The sequence below is a fragment of the Elephas maximus genome, chromosome 1 (assembly GCF_024166365.1).
Source record: "Elephas maximus indicus isolate mEleMax1 chromosome 1, mEleMax1 primary haplotype, whole genome shotgun sequence".
Lineage (NCBI taxonomy): Eukaryota > Metazoa > Chordata > Mammalia > Proboscidea > Elephantidae > Elephas > Elephas maximus.
The window spans coordinates 102,540,537-102,559,534 of NC_064819.1; the positions used below are offsets into that span (position 1 = coordinate 102,540,537).

Below are 18,998 nucleotides of genomic sequence, written 5' to 3' on the forward strand. Positions count from 1 at the left end.
AGCATTAGATCTTTAAAATTTCAGTAATTGCACCTTGAAACTGCATATTGACTTTTAGCACATTGACGTTAAATGAGCATCTCTTTATTAACCTTTTTTTTTTCTTTTTAGGTGCTAGAATAAGTATAGAGGGAACAGTTAAGTTGAAGACGATAAGCAATGTTGATTTTACCAAATTGCAGACCTTTGAAGAAGTAACAGCCGCAGCTGGCAATTCAGAAACTGTTCATCAGCTAGAGGACGTGCTGATGATATGGTACAAACAAATTGAACAGGTGAGCTGATCCAAGTAATTGCGTCAAATATGAGTCGTAGTTCTCATTGGTGTCCTAGCCATTGGATTTTGTGCCTAAAAGTAAAGAGAAGAGTCTTCCAGACTCTCTTTCTTCCAGATACTGTTATGAACGTTAGTCTATTCCTGACTCTAGTGCTAAGTCATTGTTCTTTATGGACCACTTAAAATCAGCTTTCAGGTAATTTTTCACTTTAAGGAGGAAACCATAACAATATGGGTTGAGAATGGAGCAATGAAGAATCAGGAACATCTAGCATTTATCCCCACTACTTTATTTATTGTTTATCCTCCTCATAAAAGAGAGAAAAAGAACAGAATTAAGAGAAAGTATCTACAGTGCTAAACACTAAGTAAATATCTCTTGGTTGATCAATGGCCTGTGTTGTCCAAGAGTTTCAGACTAGGCTCATTAGTATCAGTTCTATAGCGGCAAGTCTGCAGCTCTGTAGCCAGTTAAATCTTCTCTAGCATAAGAAAAAAAGAAAAGCAGTAATAGGAATGGGATATGTGTCAAAACTACGAAAGGCTCCAACTTACACTACAAACACAGCAAAAAATCCAGATACCATATAATTGCCCCAAGCTGAAAGAGAACTCTATTTGCCAACTCGCCACTCTTTCGTTCCCTGAGCACATGACAGTGGAACTAGAGAAGAAAGTCTTGAATTAAGTGAGAAGTAGGGGAGAAAAATCTTGAGCAAGCAGTGGGTAGGGGAAAGCATCTCCTATTTTATCCCTCTTTAGGATTATCCCAGCAGGACTGAAGCGCATTTGGAATAGTTAAAACTGGAGGACTTTAGAAACTCCACCAAGGCCTGGAGCGCTGGCCACAAAATTTGCCTCCAGGTGTCAGTTGGTAAATGAAGTAGGTAGTTGTCTACCAGAGAGTCCTGGCTGCCACTTAATATGCTACTGGAGGAAGAGGGAGTTGTAACCCATTGTGGAAATCAAGCCCTGTCCTACACCGTGGCTGAAAAGACCCTCTGCAATTATTATGAGCAATCAATTTAGCTTTTCTTTAAAAAAATGAGCAAGCAAAAGAAAATAATTAGACATAAGGAGAGTGAGCAAACTGAAATAAGGAAATCAAGTTGAGCAACTGTAGCAAATAGCCTCCAGTTACTTAAGCAGGATCAATACAGGAAATGGGACACATCTTAAAAAAAAATATTATATGGCAAAGAAAACTTGACTGCTTGCCATACACAAAAATTAATTCCAGATGGATAGGCATAAATATGAAAACTAAAACTAAAAAAATTCTAGAAGCAAACATAGGAGAATATGTCTTCATGACCCTAGTATAGCCAAAGATTTCTTAGACTTGACACAAAAGCATTAATCATAAAAGGAAATATTAGTAAATTGGATTTCATTAAAAAAAAAAAAGACTGTTCATTAAAAGATGCTATTTAAAGAGTGAAAAGGCAAGCCACAGACTGGGAGAAAATATTTGCAGGACATGTATCTGACAAAAGACTTATATCTGGAATATACAAAGCCTTCCAATAAATAAAACTATCAAAAGGCTAACAGCTCAATTTATTTAAATGGACAAAAGATTTGGATGGACATTTACAAAGAGATCCAAATAAGCATGTGAAAAGGTGCTCAAGAGATCCAAATAAGCATGTGAAAAGGTGCTCAAGAGATCCAAATAAGCATGTGAAAAGGTGCTCAACATCATTATTTATCAGGGAAATGGAAAATTAAGCCACAATGGGCGACCACTAAAATGGTTAAAAGGAATGACTGTCATTCTCAAGTGTTAGTGAGGTTATGGAGAATTGGAACCCTCATACATTGCCGGTGAGAGTGTAACATGGTAGAACTTTTCTAGAAAACCATTTAGCAGTTTCTCTTAGAATTAAGTGTACAGCTACCGTGTGACTCAGCAGTTCTCTCCTAGGTATATACCCAATAAAAATAAAAATAGTATGTCTTCTAAAAAGACTTATACAGGAATGTTCATGGCAACCCTCATCATGATCATGAAACACTGGAAAGAATCCAAATGGAAAACAGATAAACAAATTGTGATATACTTATACAGTGGAATATATACTGCAATCAAAAAGAAAGAACTACTGATGCATGGACCACCATGTATGAATCTCAAAAACATGTTGAGTGAAAGAAGCCCGTCTCAAAAAAGTAACGTTAAAAAGAAAAAACTGTAAATGAACCAGAACACAATGTAGGAGTATTTCAGTATCTTCTTAAGCAAGATACAAAACTCAGAAGCCATAAAAGAAAAAACTGATAGATTTGACGATATAAAAAAAATTCACAATTTCCATATGGCAAAAACCACCATGAGCGATGTTTAATGCCTATTTACGCCTCTTCTTTGTTGAATTGCCTGTTTTTATCCTTTGCCCAGTTTTCTTTTGGATTGCCCGATGTTGTCTTATTGAACTGATGGAGTTTAAATAGTATTTTCTGGATTTTTATCCTTTGTTGGACCCCCTTGTATTGTGTGTTTTCATTTGCTATGATGTTTTTTAGTCATGTGGACATTTAAATATTGAATTTAGTTAAATGTGTTAATCACAAATGATAATCCTCCCTCAACTTGGAGACCTCCATTGACTAGGAGCCTTATGCTTTTTTGTGTTTTCTTTAGGAAACCCTTTCCTATCCCAGTGTTGTGAAGATCATTTCCTAAATTTTTTTTTTTTAAATAATGAAGTGTGACATACGAAAATGAACACAACAAAGGAAACAAAGTGTTGTAAAATGAACACCTGTGTAACTCCTACACAAATTAAATAGAACATTATCAGCACCTTACGGTTCTCCTTCATTCCTCTTCCCAATTCTAAGTCCCTTTTGTTCCCCTAGTGGTAACCATTGTCTTAATAATTATGATACTCAATTCCATGCTTTACAGTTTTACCCCATCCCCTCCATTTTCTTTTAGAAGTTTTAGCGTTTAGGCTTTTCATCCAGTTGAAATGATTACTATTTTTGTATATGATGTGAGGTAAGACTCTAATATCGTCTCTATAGTAGCCAGTTGTCCTGGAACTTTTTCCTAACCAATTTGTAGTGTCACCTCTGTCATAGACCAAGTTTCTAGACCTCTTTGTTCCATTGGTCTAGTTATTTGTTTTTGTAGTCATACCCTGCTGCTTTAGTTTCTATAGATTTTTATGAAATCAGTATTTGGCATGGTAAGTCTCTGTGTTTTTCTTCAGGCTGGTATTGATTATTTTTAGTTAATTGTCCTTCCAAATTAATTTTAAGTAGAGCTTATCAAGTACCATGAAAAACCGTACTTAGATTTTGATTGGAATTTTATTGAATATATAAATTAATTTAGGGAAAATTGCCAACTTTATATAATTGAATTTTTCCATCCGTGAATACGTTTTACAATGCCATTTATTTAGATCTTCTGTTGTGGAATTGAAGTATGTTTTCTTATTTTTGGAACCCTGGTGGTTTAGTGGTTAAAGAGTTTGGCTGCTAACCAAAGGGTCAATCAACAGTTTGAATCTACCAGCTGCTCCTTGGAAACCCTATGGGGCAGTTCTACTCTGTTCTGTAGGGTTGCTATATGAGCTAGAATTGACTTGATGGCAAAGGAGGGGGGGGAGGAGATTCTTATTTTCTCTATAAAAATGTCTTGTGTATCTTTTGTTAATTTTTAGGTACCTTATTTTATTTTATTTTTTTTGATTGTTATTATATGCTGTTGCAAATGGTATCTTTTTAGAAATTACATTTCAAATTATTAGATGTTTTATGAAGAAATGCTAGTAATATGTATAGCTCTAGCAACCTTATTGAATTTGTTTACTCTTTTTAATTGTAAGTTTGTCTTTAGGTATCCTTGGATGTTTAAAACGTAGACAATCAAGTCATCTATGATGATGCCATTTTTGTTTTTTTCATTTCCAGTTCTTAAATCTTTTATTTACATTCCTTGTCTTGGGACTTCCATTACCGTGTTGAATAGAAGTGGTGATATTAGATAAACTTGTCATACCCGTGGTTTTAAAGTGATATTTTCTCAAAGATTTCACCTTTGCTGTATAATGTTTGCTATAGATTTTTGGTAGATACTTATTTATCATATTAAAAGTTTCCTCCTAGTCCTGGTTTGTTAAAAGTTTTTTAAAAAACATTATTCAGTGTTGAATATTACTTATACTTTTAGCTTCCTTTGAAAAGATGTAAATAATGAGATCTCTGGCAAAGAGGAATGTAGTATTTCTATATTCTATAAATATTTTGGATTGCAGGTGCTTATTGAGAGTGAGCAGATGAGAAAAGAAGCTGATGATTCAGGCCCACTCACTGAATTGGAGCACTGGAAACGCATGTCAGCCAAATTCAATTACATTATTGAACAGATTAAAGGGTCAAATTGTAAAGCTGTCATAAACGTGCTAAACGTTGCACACTCCAAATTGTTAAAGGTAAGAGGCCTTTTATCTTAAACTTTGGTTTACTGTAGAGCGACTAAAACATAGTTTAAAATGACCCTTGTTGAAGTGTTTCTTAGTACAGTATGCCACAATTATATATTTAGAGGAGTTAAATTCTGAGTAAGGCTTTCTCATTTACCACAGTTATTTCCAAAAGAGGACAAAGGAAGTATGGATATGAATATTTATTACTCAATATTTCCCACACCAGTTTTGATACTACTACTGTGAGGTGATTACCAGAAAAGTGAGCATCTCTTATTTCTAAATTGTTTTTGAAATTATAAACCAACACAGGCTCATTGAGGTAAAGCACTACATATAGGGTCAAAAGGAAAACTCCCCTTTCATCATTTGTTTCACGTCCACCATTCCACCTGTATTCATCTCTGACCAATCTCAGACAAGCACTTGATTTTTTCATCCCCTGTGTGGAAGAGTGGTCGGTTTTAGGAAAGTAAAATTTCTTAAGAATGAATAAAAATTCTGCTACCAAACAATACACTGACTAACTAAAGTTGGATAAAGACGTAGCAATTTTTGTTGAATTAATCTGAATTAATTGATCTTAGGCTGCCTAATGAGAAGTATACCAGTTGCCATTGAGTCAATTCTTACGATGACCCCATGTGTATGAGAAGTATGTTGTTGTTGTGAGGTGCCATCAAGTCAGGTCGGACTTATAGTAACCTTGTGTACAACAGAATGCAACACTCTCTGGTCTTGTACCATCCTCACAATCATTGTTATGCTTGAGCCCATTGTTGCAGTCACACTGTTAATCCATCTCACTGAGAGTCTTCCTCTTTTTCACTGACCTCCTACTTTGCCAAGTATGATGTCCTTCTCCAGGGACTGGTCCCTCCTGATAAAATGTCCAAAGTACGTGAGATGAAGTCTCGCCATCCTTGCTTCTAAAGAGCATTCTGGCTGTACTTCTTCCAAGACACATTTGTTCGTTCTTCTGGCAGTCCATGGTATATTCAATATTCTTTGCCAATCCCTTAATTCGAGCGCATCAATTCTTCTTTCATCATTGTCCAGCTTTTGCATGCATTTTAGGTGACTGGAAATACCATGGCTTGGGGCAGGTGCCCTTTAGTCCTCAAAGTGACACCTTTGCTTTTTAACACTTTAAGGAGATCTTTTGCAGCAGATTTGCCCACTGCAATACGTTGTTTGATATGTTGCCTACTGCTTTTATGGGCGTTGATTGTGGATCTAAGTAAAATGAAATTCTTGACAACATCAATTTTTTCTCTGTTTATCATATTGTTGCTTATTGGTACACCTGTGAGGATTTTTGTTTTCTTTATGTTGAGGTACAATCCATACTGAAGGCCGTAGTCTTTGATCTTCATCAATAAGTGTTTCAAGTCCTCTTCACTTTCAGCAAGCTAGATTGTGTCATATGCATAAAGCAGGTTGTTAATGAGTCTCCAGTCTTGATGCCACGTACATCTTCATATAGTGCAGCTTCTCAGAATATTTGCTCAGCATGCAGATTGAATAAGTATGGTGAAAGGATACAACCCTGTCGTACACCTTTCCTGACTTTAAAGCGTGCAGTATCCCCTTGTTCTGTTCGAACGACTGCCTCTTGGTCTATGTACAGGTTCCTCATGAACACAATTAAGTGTTCTGGAATTCTCATTATTTGCAATGTTATCCATAATTTATTATGATCCACATAATCGAATGCCTTTGCATAGTTATTAAAACACAGATAACATTTTTCTGGTATTGTCTGCTTTCAGCCAAGATCCATCTGACATGAGCAATAGTATCCCTTGTTCCACCTCCTCTTCAAAAACTGGCCGCAACTTCTGGCAGTTCCCAGTTGATGTACTGCTGCAGCTGGTTTTGAATTACCTTTAGCAAAATTTTACTTGTGTGTGGTATTAGTGATATTGTTTGACAATTTCTGCATTCTGTTGGATCAGTTTTCTTTGGAATGGGCACAAATATGAATCTTTTCCAGTCTGTTGGCTAAGAAGTTGTCTTCCAGATTTCTTGATGTAGATGAACGAGCACCTTCAGGGCTGTATCCATTTGTTGAAACATCTCAGTTGGTATTCTGTTAATTCCTGGAGCCTTGTTTTTCTCCAATATCTTCAATGCAGCCTGGACTTCTTCCTTCAGTACCATTGGTTCTTGATCATATGCTACTCCCTGAAATGGATGAACATCCACAATTCTTTTTGGTACAGTGACTCTGTGTATTCCACCTTCTTTTGACGCTCCTGTGTTATTCAGTATTTTCCCCGTAGAATCCTTCAATATTGCAACTCAAGGCTTGAATTTTTTCTTCATTTCTTTCAGCTTTAGAAATGCCGAGTGTGTTCTTCCCTTTTGGTTTTCTATCTCTAGGTCTTTGCACATGTCATTAAAGTACTTTACTTTGTCTTCTTGAGACACTCTTTGAAATTTCTGTTCAGCTCTTTGTCTTCATCATTTCTTCCTTTTGCTTTAGCTACTCGACGTTCAAGAGCACGTTTCAGAGTCTTTTCTGACATCATTTTGTGTTTTCTTTCTTTCCTGCTGTTTAGTGACTTCTTGCTTTCTTCATGTATGATGCCCTTGATATCATTCCACAACTCATCTGGTCTTTGGTCATTTGAGTTCAGTGTGTCAAATCTATTTTTGAGATAGTCTCTAAATTCAGGTGGAATATACTCAAGGTCATATTTTGGCTCTCGTGGACTTGTTCTAATTTTCTTCAGTTTCAACTTGGACTTGCATGTGAGCAATTGATGGTGTGTTCTGCAGTCGGCCCCTGGCTTTGTTCTGAACTGGTGATACTGAGCTTCTCCATCATATAGTTTCTAGAAAAAGGAAGGTGATACTTCAGTGACCCTTCAGTTTTTCTCAGCATGTCACACTTAAAGCTTTGCTTCCATTTCTGAGGTATACATATTTAGAGCGATGCTAATAAAAACAAGTGGGTATCCATCTTAGTTATTTAGTGCTGCTATAACAGAAATACCACAAGTGGATGGCTTTAACAAAGAGGAATTTATTCTCTCACAGTCTAGGAGGCTAGAATTCAGAGTGCCATCTCCAGGGGAAGGCTTTCTCTCTCTGTCAGCTCTGGGGGAAGGTTGCTGTAATCAACCCTCCCCAGTTAAGGATCATCTCAGTGCAGGGACGCTGGGTCTAAAGGACATGATATTCTCTTGGCTCTTGTTACTTGGTGGTGTGAAGTCCCCCATCTCTCTGCTTGCTTCTCTTTTGTATATCTGGAAAGAGACCAACTCAAGATACAATCTAACGTTATAGATTGAGCCCTGCCTTATTAACATAACTACCTCTAATCCTGCCTCATTAACATCATAGAGGTAGGATTTACAAAATATAGGACAATCACATCAGATGGCAAAATGGTGGACAATCACACAATAATGGGAATCACGGCCTAGCCAAATGGATACACATTTTGGGGGAACACAATTCAATCCATCACAGAATCCAAAGTACAGAAGCCAAAATGTTGAAGCTATCAAGACCATGTCTTATTATAAATGACTAGTTAAAGGCACAAGTAGTGTTTATCTTTGAATAAAAGACTTCATGGTTGATGTGGTAACTGTCTTCAAATATTTGAAGGACTGCTATGTGTTCTGAAAATGTTCCATTAGGCAAAAGTGAGTAGAGGTTACCAGGAGTGAGATTTCTTCACAAAACGAGGAAGAGCTTTCTCATAATCAGAGTTCTAAACATGAACTATTTGATGGCCGCTTGGTAAGAAAAGTGTTCATTTCATATTGAGTTCACTTTACTGATCCAAACCAAAACCTGTTGCCATCGAGTTGATCCCGACTCATAGCAGCTCTACAGGACAGGGTAGAACTGCCCCATAGAGTTTCCAAGGAGCACCTGGTGGATTTGAACTGCCAACCTTTTGGTCAGCAGCTGTAGCTCTTAACCACTACACCACCAGATTTTCCACTTTACTGATAGAAATGATTTAATAACTTTAATTCTGAAAGACCCAGAGTAAAATAATCGTGTAAATAGTTAACCCGGAAGTCACTCAAGATAGAAGCAGGTCCAGTTCAAGCCTAGAGGCAGGAGTGAAGATAGTTTCAGTTTCTTAAATAAACTAGCACATTGGTATATTTGGATGTTAATAGAATTCTTATACACTTTTTCTTAGAATTGGCGTGATTTGGATGCAAGAATCACTGATACAGCAAATGAATCAAAAGATAATGTCAGATATTTGTACACGTTGGAAAAAGTATGTCAGCCTCTCTATAACTATGACCTAGTAAGTGTGCTTTACAATACAGCTTTTAAAATTAACTTGTATAATTAATGCACTTAAAAATAACCTGAATATGTGTATATTATGAAAAACTTACACTGCAGAAGAAGTTATGGAAAAGATATGTTATCCTATTATATATATAGTAAATATAATGAAATATAAATGATATTTAATATTTTAACCTCCATTTGGAATATAGCATTATCATAAGTATGACCTCTTTTCTGAATTAGGCAAAGCAAGTTCGTTGAATTTGCTTTGTCTAATTGCTGCATAACAAATTACCCCAGAATTGAGTCACTTAAAACAATAAGCGTTTATTATATCACAGTTTCTGTGGGTTAGGAATCCGGGTGCAACTTAGCTGAGTCCTTCTGCTTCAGGGTTTCCCATGAGGCTGTGGATAAGCTATCAGTGGGAGTGTGGTCTCATCTGAAGGGGAAGTTAGTTGGGAGGGAATCCACTTCCAAGCTCACTCATGTGGTTGTTGGCATGACCCAGTCCCTTGTCACATGGGCAGCTGCCTTCCCCTAGGGAGAGTGATCCAAGAGAACATGAGAGAGAGCTCCAAGTTGGAAGCCACAGTCTTTTTCTAATAACATCATTTTGGAAGTGACATTCCATCACTTCCCTTGTATTCTATTCATTAGAGGCAAATCAGCAAGTTCTGCCTATGCTCAGGAAGATAGGTTTATATAAGGATATGAATACCATGAAGGTGAGGATCATTGGGGGCTACCTAAGAGGCCACTTACTGTGGTAGATATTTCCAGTGTACAGATTAGGAAACCAAAACTCATCATGGCATAGCGACCTTGCCAGCATCATTCAGCTAATAAGTGACTCAGGAATGGAACTCACCTTTCAATTTCCAGCCTGCTGCTTTTCACTTTTCGCATAATAATTCTATAGAGTTCCTTTAAAGAATAGGTAAGTACTACCATTTACTTTTATTTCTTTTATACTCTGGCATGCCATAATATTTCATATGAAATATGGGAGTTAAAGAAAGCCATCTCTCCCTGCTTTAGATAGAGAAGGGAAGTTCAGGAAGCCAGCATTTGTGAGACCTTAGTGCAGCGTTTGCCAATCTTGGCTCAGTGTTTCTTCTTCTGTAAGTCATTTTTAGGCAGAAGGGCTGCCCAGATACCTGTCTGTCCACAGCCTTGTGAACCCTTGACCTTTTGTTCTAGGCATTGTGCTACATGCTTTACATAGGTTTTATTCTTCACACACAACAATCCCCATTTAAAGATTAGGAAGCTGAGCCTGAGCATGTCTCCATAATTATGAGTTGTGTTTTTCCCACCTTACTATGCTGCTTCTTCAAGTTAAAATGCTTTCAAAATAAGTTATATTAGTGTCTGACACCCATGTTCAGCATTCTCTGTTCTAAATTTTGAAGAGCTAGCCGCACTGTTCACATGGATCAGAACGCTGGCTATATGGCTGGATTGACCAGTCTTCTTAATAATAATAAAGATTAGGGTAAATGTCGGTTCCATCCTAGAGGCAGGGAAAAGGAAAGAGTCTATGTCCTATATCACCTAGATTTGGGGAAAAGAGAGGTATATGGGCAGTTGATACCCATCCCAGGAGGGCATTGGTAGCCAAAGTGTGTAATGTGCTAGGGGAGGGAAAGATGTGGGGATGAGAGTCATGAGCAGGTGCTGTTCTCACTGCCACGCCCACCGTCCGTCAGGGGATGCCGTGGGAGAGGATAGGAAAATATGAGAGCAGAGTCTTTTATTTATTGATTCCGTAAAGAGGTGGTGGACTTTAGTTTATCTAAAACTTTTATTGTTTTCTTTTTTTCGCAAAGAATTATGACCTTCTTAAAGTTTACTGTCTGCTCACTTCTACCCCTAGTACCATCAAGTGGACCTGTGTTGCATATAAGAAAGTTTTACATCACTTCTTAGGTGTTTCTGTGTACATGGCTGTGAGTAAAGAAAACCAGATTATGTGGTGATAGAGAAACGGGGGCATTGCTTGGTTCACTTACTAGCTCGATGACCTGATGGCTCAGCTTTACAACATGCACAATTAAAATTCACATCTAAGAAAAATTAGAATTATCACATGTCACAAGCATGTGGGATACTCAAAAGAGCTGAAGTCACAAATATTAAATACACATAAACCTAAAGTCTACTCTAAAAAGACTAACTGCAAGTATCTCTTGATGTAAAAACTAATAGATGAAGCGAATCTAGCAAAATAATGACATTTGTCAAATCTAGTGATGAGTAAAGGTGGTCATCACATAATTCTCTGTACTTTTCTATCTACTTAAAGTTTTTCATTATTAAAAAAAAAACTTGGAAAAAAGATACAATGCTTCTTATTATCAAGACCCCTAAATTTAAAAAAAAAATAATTTTTATTGTGCTTTAAGTGAAAGTTTACAAATCAAGTCAGTCTGTCACATATAAGCTTATATACACCTTACTCCATACTGCCACTTACTCTCCCCCTAATGAGTCAGCCCACTCCCTCCTTTCAGTCTCCTTTCGTGATGATTTTTGCCAGTTTCTAACCGTCTCTACCCTCCTATCTCCCCTCCAGACAGGAGATGCCAACCCAGTCGCAAGTGTCCACCTGATACAAGTAGCTCACTCTTCATCAGCCTCTCTCTCCAACCCATTGTCCAGTCCCTTCCATGTCTGATGAGTTGTCTTCGGGAATGGTTCCTGTCCTGGGCCAACAGAAGGTTTGGGGACTATGATGCTGGGATTCTTCTAGTCTCAGTCAGACCATTAAGTCTGGTCTTTTTATGAGAATTTGGGGTCTGCATCCCACTGCTCTCCTGCTCCCTCAGGGGTTCTCTGTTGTGCTCCCTGTCAGGGCAGACATTGGTTGTGGCCGGGCACCAACTAGTTCTTCTGGTCTCAGGATGATGTAAGTCTCTAGTTCATGTGGCCCTTTCTGTCTCTTCGGCTCATAGTTATCGTGTGACCTTGGTGTTCTTCATTCTCCTTTGATCCAGGTGGGTTGAGACCAATTGATGCATCTTAGATGGCCGCTTGTTAGCATTTAAGACCCCAGACACCACATTTCAAAGTGGGATGCAGAATGTTTTCATAATAGAATTATTTTGCCAATTGACTTAGAAGTCCCCTTAAGCCATAGTCCCCAAACCCCCGCCCTAGCTCCACTGACCTTTGAAGCATTCAGTTTATCCTGGAAACTTCTTTGCTTTTGGTCCAGTCCAGTTGAGCTGACCTTCTGTGTGTTGAGCATTGTCCTTCCCTTCACCTAACGTAGTTCTTACCTACTAACTAATCAGTAAATAACCCTCTCCTACCTTCCCTCCCTCCCCCGTCTCGTAACCACAAAAGTATGTGTTCTTCTCAGTTTATACTATTTCTCAAGAACTTATAATAGTGGTCTTATACAATATTTGTCCTTTTTCCTCTGACTAATTTCACTCAGTGTAATGCCTTCCAGGTTTCTCCATGTTATGAAATGTTTCACAGATTCATCACTGTTCTTTATAGATGCGTAGTATTCCATTGTGTGAATATACCATAATTTATTTATCCATTCATCTTTCGATGGACACCTTGGTTGCTTTGATCTTTTTGCTCTTGTAAAGAGTGCTGCAATAAACATGGGTGTGCATATATCTGTTCGTGTAAAGGCTCTTATTTCTCTAGGGTACATTCTGAGGAGTGGGATTTCTGAGTTGTATGGTAGTTCTATTTCTAACTTTTTAAGAAAACACCAGATAGATTTCCAAAGTGGTTGTACCATTTTACATTCCCACCAGCAGTGTATAAGAGTTCCAATCTCTTCACAGCCTCTCCAACATTTATTATTTTGTGTTTTTTGGATTAATGCCAGCCTTGTTGGAGTGAGATGGAATCTCATCGTAGTTTTAATTTGCATTTCTCTAATGGCTAATGATCGAGAGCATTTTCTCATGTATCTGTTAGCTGCCTGAATATCTTCTTTAGTGAAGTGCGTCTTCATATCCTTTGCCCACTTTTTGATTGGGTTGTTTGTCTTTTTGTGGTTGAGTTTTAACAGAATCATATAGATTTTAGAGTTCAGGCACTGGTCAGAGATGTCATACCTGAAAAAAATTTTTTTTTTTTTTTTAGGTGGTCTTTTTCCTCTTTTGGTGAAGTCTTTAGCTGAGCATAGGTGTTTGATTTTTAGGAGCTCCCAGTTATCTGGTTTCTCTTCATCATTTTTGGTAATGTTTTGTATTCTGTTTATGCCTTGTATTAGGGCTTCTAACATTGTCCCTATTTTTTCTTCCATGATCTTTATCGTTTTAGTCTTTATGTTTAGGTCTTTGATCCACTTGGAGTTAGTTTTTGTGCATGGTGTGAGGTATGGGTCCTGTTTCATTTTTTTGCAAATGGATATCCAGTTATGCCAGCACCATTTGTTAAAAAGACTATCTTTTCCCCAATTAACTGACACTGGGTCTTTGTCAAATATCAGCTGCTCATACGTGGATGGATTTATATCTGGATTCTCAATTCTGTTCCTTTGGTCTATGTGCCTGTTGTTGTACCAGTACCAGGCTGTTTTGACTACTGTGGCTGTATAATATGTTCCAAAATCAGGTAGAGTGAGGCCTCCCACTTTGTTCTTCTTTTTCAGTAATGCTTTACTTGTCCGGGGCTTCTCTCCCTTCCATATGAAGTTGGTGATTTGTTTCTCCATCACATTAAAAAATGTCATTGAAATTTGGATCGGAAGTGCATTGTATGTATAGATGTTTTTTGGTAGAATAGACATTTTTACTATGTTAAGTCTTCCTATCCATGAGCAAGGTATGTTTTTCCACTTACGTAGGTCCGTTTTAGTTTCTTGCACTAGTACTTTGTAGTATTCTTTGTATAGGTCTTTTACATCTTTGGTAAGATTTGTTCCTAAGTATTTTATCTTCTTGGAGGCTACTGTGAATGGTATTGATTTGGTGATTTCCTCTTGGATGTTCTTTTTGTTGATGTAGAGGAATCCAAGTGATTTTTGTATGTTTATCTTATAACCTGAGACTCTGCCGAACTCTTCTATTAGTTTCAGTAGTTTTCTGGAGGATTCCTTAGGGTTTTCTGTGTATAAGATCATGTCATCTGCAAATAGAGATAATTTTACTTCTTCCTTGCCAATCCGGATGCCCTTTATTTCTTTGTTTAGCCTAATTGCTCTGGCTAGGACTTCTAGCACAATGTTGAATAAGAGCGGTGATAAAGGGCATCCTTGTCTGGTTCCCATTCTCAAGGGAAATGCTTTCAGTCTCTCTCCATTTAGGGTGATGTTGGCTGTTGGCTTTGTATAAAAGATGGCCTTTACTATGTTGAGGAATTTTCCTTCAATTCCTATTTTGCTGAGAGTTTTTATCATAAATGGGTGTTGGACTTTGTCAAATGCCTTTTCTGCATCTATTGATAAGATCATGTGGTTTTTGTCTTTTGTTTTATTTATCTGGTGGATTACATTAATGGTTTTTCTAATATTAAACCAACCTTGCATACCTGGTATAAATCCCACTTGGTCGTGGTGGATTATTTTTTGATATGTTGTTGAATTCTATTGGCTAGAATTTTGTTGAGGATTTTTGCATCTATGTTCATGAGGGATATAGGTCTGTAATTTTCTTTTTTTGTGGTGTCTTTACCTGGTTTTGGTATCAGGGAGATGGTGGCTTCATAGAATGAGTTAGGTAGTATTCCATCATTTTCTATGCTTTGAAATACCTTTAGTAGTAGTGGTGTTAACTCTTCTCTGAAAGTTTGGTAGAACTCTGCAGTGAAGCCGTCTGGGCCAGGGCTTTTTTTTGTTGGGGGAGTTTTTTGACTACCTTTTGAATCTCTTTTTTTGTTATGGGTCTATTTAGTTGTTCTACTTCTGATTGTGTTAGTTTAGGTAGGTAGTGTTTTTCTAGGAATTCATCCATTTCTTCTAGGTTTGCAAATTTGTTAGAGTACAATTTTTTGTAATAATCTGATATGATTCTTTTAATTTCAGTTGGGTCTGTTGTGATGTGGCCCATCTCATCTCTTATTTGGGTTATTTGTTTTCTTTCCTGTATTTCTTTAGTCAGTCTGGCCCGTGGTTTATCAATTTTGTTAATTTTTTCAAAGAACCAGCTTTTGACTTTGTTAATCTTTCAATTGTTTTTCTGTTCTCTAATTAATTTAGTTCAGCTCTAATTTTTATTATTTGTTTTCTTCTGGTGCCTGATGGATTCTTTTGTTGCTCGCTTTCTATTTGTTCAAGTTGTAGGAACAGTTCTCTGATTTTGGCTCTTTCTTCTTTATGTATGTGTGCTTTTATCAATATAATTTGACCTCTGAGCACTGCTTTTGCTGTGTCCCAGAGGTTTTGATAGGAAGTGTTTTCATTCTCGTTGCATTCTATGAATTTCTTTATTCCCTCCTTAATGTCTTCTATAACCCAGTCTTTTTTGAGCAGGGTATTGTTCAGTTTCCAAGTATTTGATTTCTTTTCCCTGATTTTTCTGTTATTGATTTCCAGTTTTATGGCCTTGTGGTCTGAGAAGATGCTTTGTAATATTTCGATGTTTTGGATTCTGCAAAGGTTTGTTTTATAACGTAATATGTGGTCTATTCTAGAGAATGTTCCATGTGTGCTAGAAAAAAAAAGTATATTTTGCAGCTGTTGGATGGAGTGTTCTGTATAAGTGTATGAGGTCAAGTTGGTTGATTGTAGCGATTAGATCTTCCATGTCTCTATTGAGCTTCTTACTGGAAGTCCTGTCCTTCTGCGAAAGTGTTGTGTTGAAGGCTCCTCCTGTAATTGTGGAGGTGTCTATCTCACTTTTCAGTTCTGTTAAAGTTTGTTTTATGTATCTTGCAGCCTTGTCATTGGGTGCATAAATATTTAATATGGTTATATCTTTCTGGTCTATTGTCCCTCTAATCATTATGTAGTTTCCTTCTTTATCGTTTGTGGTGGATTTAACTTTAAAGTCTATTTTGTCAGAAATTAATATTGCTACTCCTGCTCTTTTTTGCTTGTTGTTTGCTTGATATATTTTTTTTCCTTTGAGTTTTAGTTTGTTTGTGTCTCTAAGTCTAAGGTGTGTCTCTTGTAGGCAGCATATAGACGGATCGTGTTTCTTTATCCAGTCTGAGACTCAAGGCCCCTAAATTTTAAGGTATACTAATTTCAACTTCTTGATTCAAAAGACTTGTTGAAATTCATATAATTTTCAGATCTTTTAGTTCTGGTCATCTTTTGAGTCCAGTAATTTTAAAAACTGTTCCAATTGCTCTTGCCATAGATTTGCCTTATTATTAATATTTTGTTGTTCTTGTTGCGCTTTTCACATTCTCTGATATAGGACTGTTTGAAGCATTACCTTTTGAAATTAGAGAAACACTAATAAAATTGAGTTGTAAAATTGCTTCCCACTTGTCCATCCACTACTTCTATAGTTTTAATAATTTTCTTTCCCTCCTTTTCTTTATTTTCATTCAAAGCAACCAGCAATTACTGTTCAGTTTGTAACTGTCATTTGGTTGGGAAAAATACAGCGGACTCATGCTTGCATATCTAGTTGATAAATTTCACGAATTCTATGTATAATGTTTCATTGTAATCATCCTGGTATTGTGCTTTAGGGATATGTACTATGAGATATTTCACATATAAAATATCTAAATACCAGTTGTTGTGAAGTTGATTCCAATATATGGAGGCCCCATGTGTGTCAGAGTAGAACTGTGTTCCATAGGGTTTTCAATGGCTGATTTTTCAGAAATAGATCAGCGGGCCTTTCTTCCAAGGTATCTCTGGATGGACTTGAACCTCCAACCTTGCACCACTCAGGGACTTCAAATACTGTATGTAGATGGGTAAGAACTGCAATCAAGGAGTTACTGTTACAAATAAAGGTGTTTAAAATTCTGATGCAGGAAATTTTCCTGTGGACTCATTTGATGCCATCTTGGATGAACTGATTACATGCTCGAATGCTAACCAAAAAAGTCAACAGTTCGAAGCCACCAGTGGCTCCAGGGGAGAAAAGACCTGGCTATTTGCTCTTGTAAAGATTGAAAAAACAAAACAAAACCATTATCGTTGTGTTGATTCCAACTCACAGCAACCCTGTAGGACAGAGTAGACCTGCCTCATAGGATTTCCAAGGCTGTAATCTTTACAGAAGCAGATTGCCACATTTTTCTCTGGCTGGTGGGTTAGAGCCACTAACCTTTCGGTTAGCAGCTGAGCACTTAACCATTATGCAACCAGGGCTTCTCATAGAAAACCCCACAGGGAAGTTCTATTCTGTTAATTAGGATCGCTGTGAGTCCGAATCTGCTTCACAGAGTACAACAACAGCAACAACAACTTAGTAGCAAAATTGGAACATACAAGTTTTATTTCTATCGTTTCCTCCATGGTTGGCTTATTGCATGTTTATCTTTACAGAGAGGGTGTAGCCCATTGGTGACAGTTTATTTGGGAATTTCTTCTTATACTCCCCGTCTTGGACGTTTTTGCTCTTTCTCAATAGCACATAAAATATTGGAGTAGTCTTGTGATTAGCGATGCTTTAGGTTCAATGAAATCAAGTCTACCTTAAAGAGTCACTGTCAGCTCTGGGGACAGGTCCTCGACCCCTTTCAACATCTGTGGGCCCAGTTTTCCTTGAAAATCTCCATGTGTCTTGGCATCAATCTTCCCCTGGGTCTAGGAGGCTCTCAGCACAGGGACCCTAGGTCCAAAGGATGCGCTCTGCTCCCAGCTCTTCTTTCTTGGTGGTAGTAGATCCCTCTCTCTCTGCTTGCTTCTCTCTCCTTTTATTTCTTTTAAGATACAATGTGATGCAGGCCACATCCCCAGGGAAACTCTGGATTATGACTGTAACTTGAGTAAGGGTTTTGTATCCCACCCGTATCCTCTTTAACATAACCTAATATTGCCTCATTGACCACAGGCAGAGATTAGGATTTAAAACACATAGGACAATTACATCAGATCACAAAATGGAGGACAATCACACAATACTGCGAATCATGGCCTAGCCAAGTTGACATGTGTGGGGGACACAATTCAACCATGATACATACCTTTGTCGCACTGGTTCTGCTCTGCCCTATGTTGTTTACTTGTTTTACCTGTTTGTGTGCGTCTATACCACTCTGTTGTAAACTCCTCCCAAACAGGTTTTTTTCTATCTTTGGATTTCTCCCAATGTCCTCAGAACCTAATGTCAGTAGATTTGCTGAAAAAGCGAATTGAATTGAGTGAGTGAAAATGAGTTCTAATCGGATCCTTGTTTTTAACTAGCTTTTCTGACCATAAGTAAATCACTTTACCCGCTGTCTTAGTTACCCAGTGCTGCTATAACAGAAATACCACAAGTGGGTGGCTTTAACAACCAGAAATTTATTCTCTCACAATCTAGTAAGCTAGAAGTCCGAATTCAGAGCTCCAGCTCTAGGGAAAGGCCTTCTCTCTATGTTCGTTCTGGGAGAATGTTCTTGTCTCCTTTCAACATCTGTGGGCTCGGTGTCCCTTAGGGATCTCCATGTGTCTTGGCATTAATCTTCCCCTGGGTCTAAGAGGTCCTCAGTGCAGGGACCCTGAGTTCAAAGGATGCACTCTGCTCCCAGCTCTTCTTTCTTCGTGGTAGTAGGTCCATTTCTCTCTGCTTGCTTCTCTCTCCTTTTATCTCTTGTAAGATAAAAGGTGATGCAGGCCACACCCCAGGAAAACTCCCCTTACATCGGATTAGGGCTGTGACCTGAGTAAGGGTGTTGCATCCACCCTAATCCTTATTAATATGACCTAATCCTGCCTTATTAACACAATGGACAGCCCACTCCCAAATGGGACCATAACCATAGGCATAAAGGCTAGGATTTACAACACATCACAAAATGGAGGACAACCACACAATACTGGGAATCCTGGCCTAGCCAAGTTGACACATACGTTTGGAGGACACAGTTCAATCCATGACACTTCCCAAGGTGTTAGTTTCTTTGTCTTTAAAAAGAACAGG

General features: G+C 37.8%; 1 protein-coding gene across 1 annotated transcript in view; it reads left to right on the top strand.

Annotated features, from left to right (window-relative positions):
* DNAH8 (dynein axonemal heavy chain 8) overlaps positions 1-18,998 on the top strand; it is a 367,281-nt gene that overhangs the window by 24,898 nt on the left and 323,385 nt on the right. Inside the window, exons 7-9 of the mRNA XM_049891307.1 lie at positions 112-275; positions 4,546-4,722; positions 8,888-9,001. Of these exons, the coding sequence (XP_049747264.1) occupies positions 112-275; positions 4,546-4,722; positions 8,888-9,001 (455 nt within the window). The remainder of the gene's footprint in view (positions 1-111; positions 276-4,545; positions 4,723-8,887; positions 9,002-18,998) is intronic.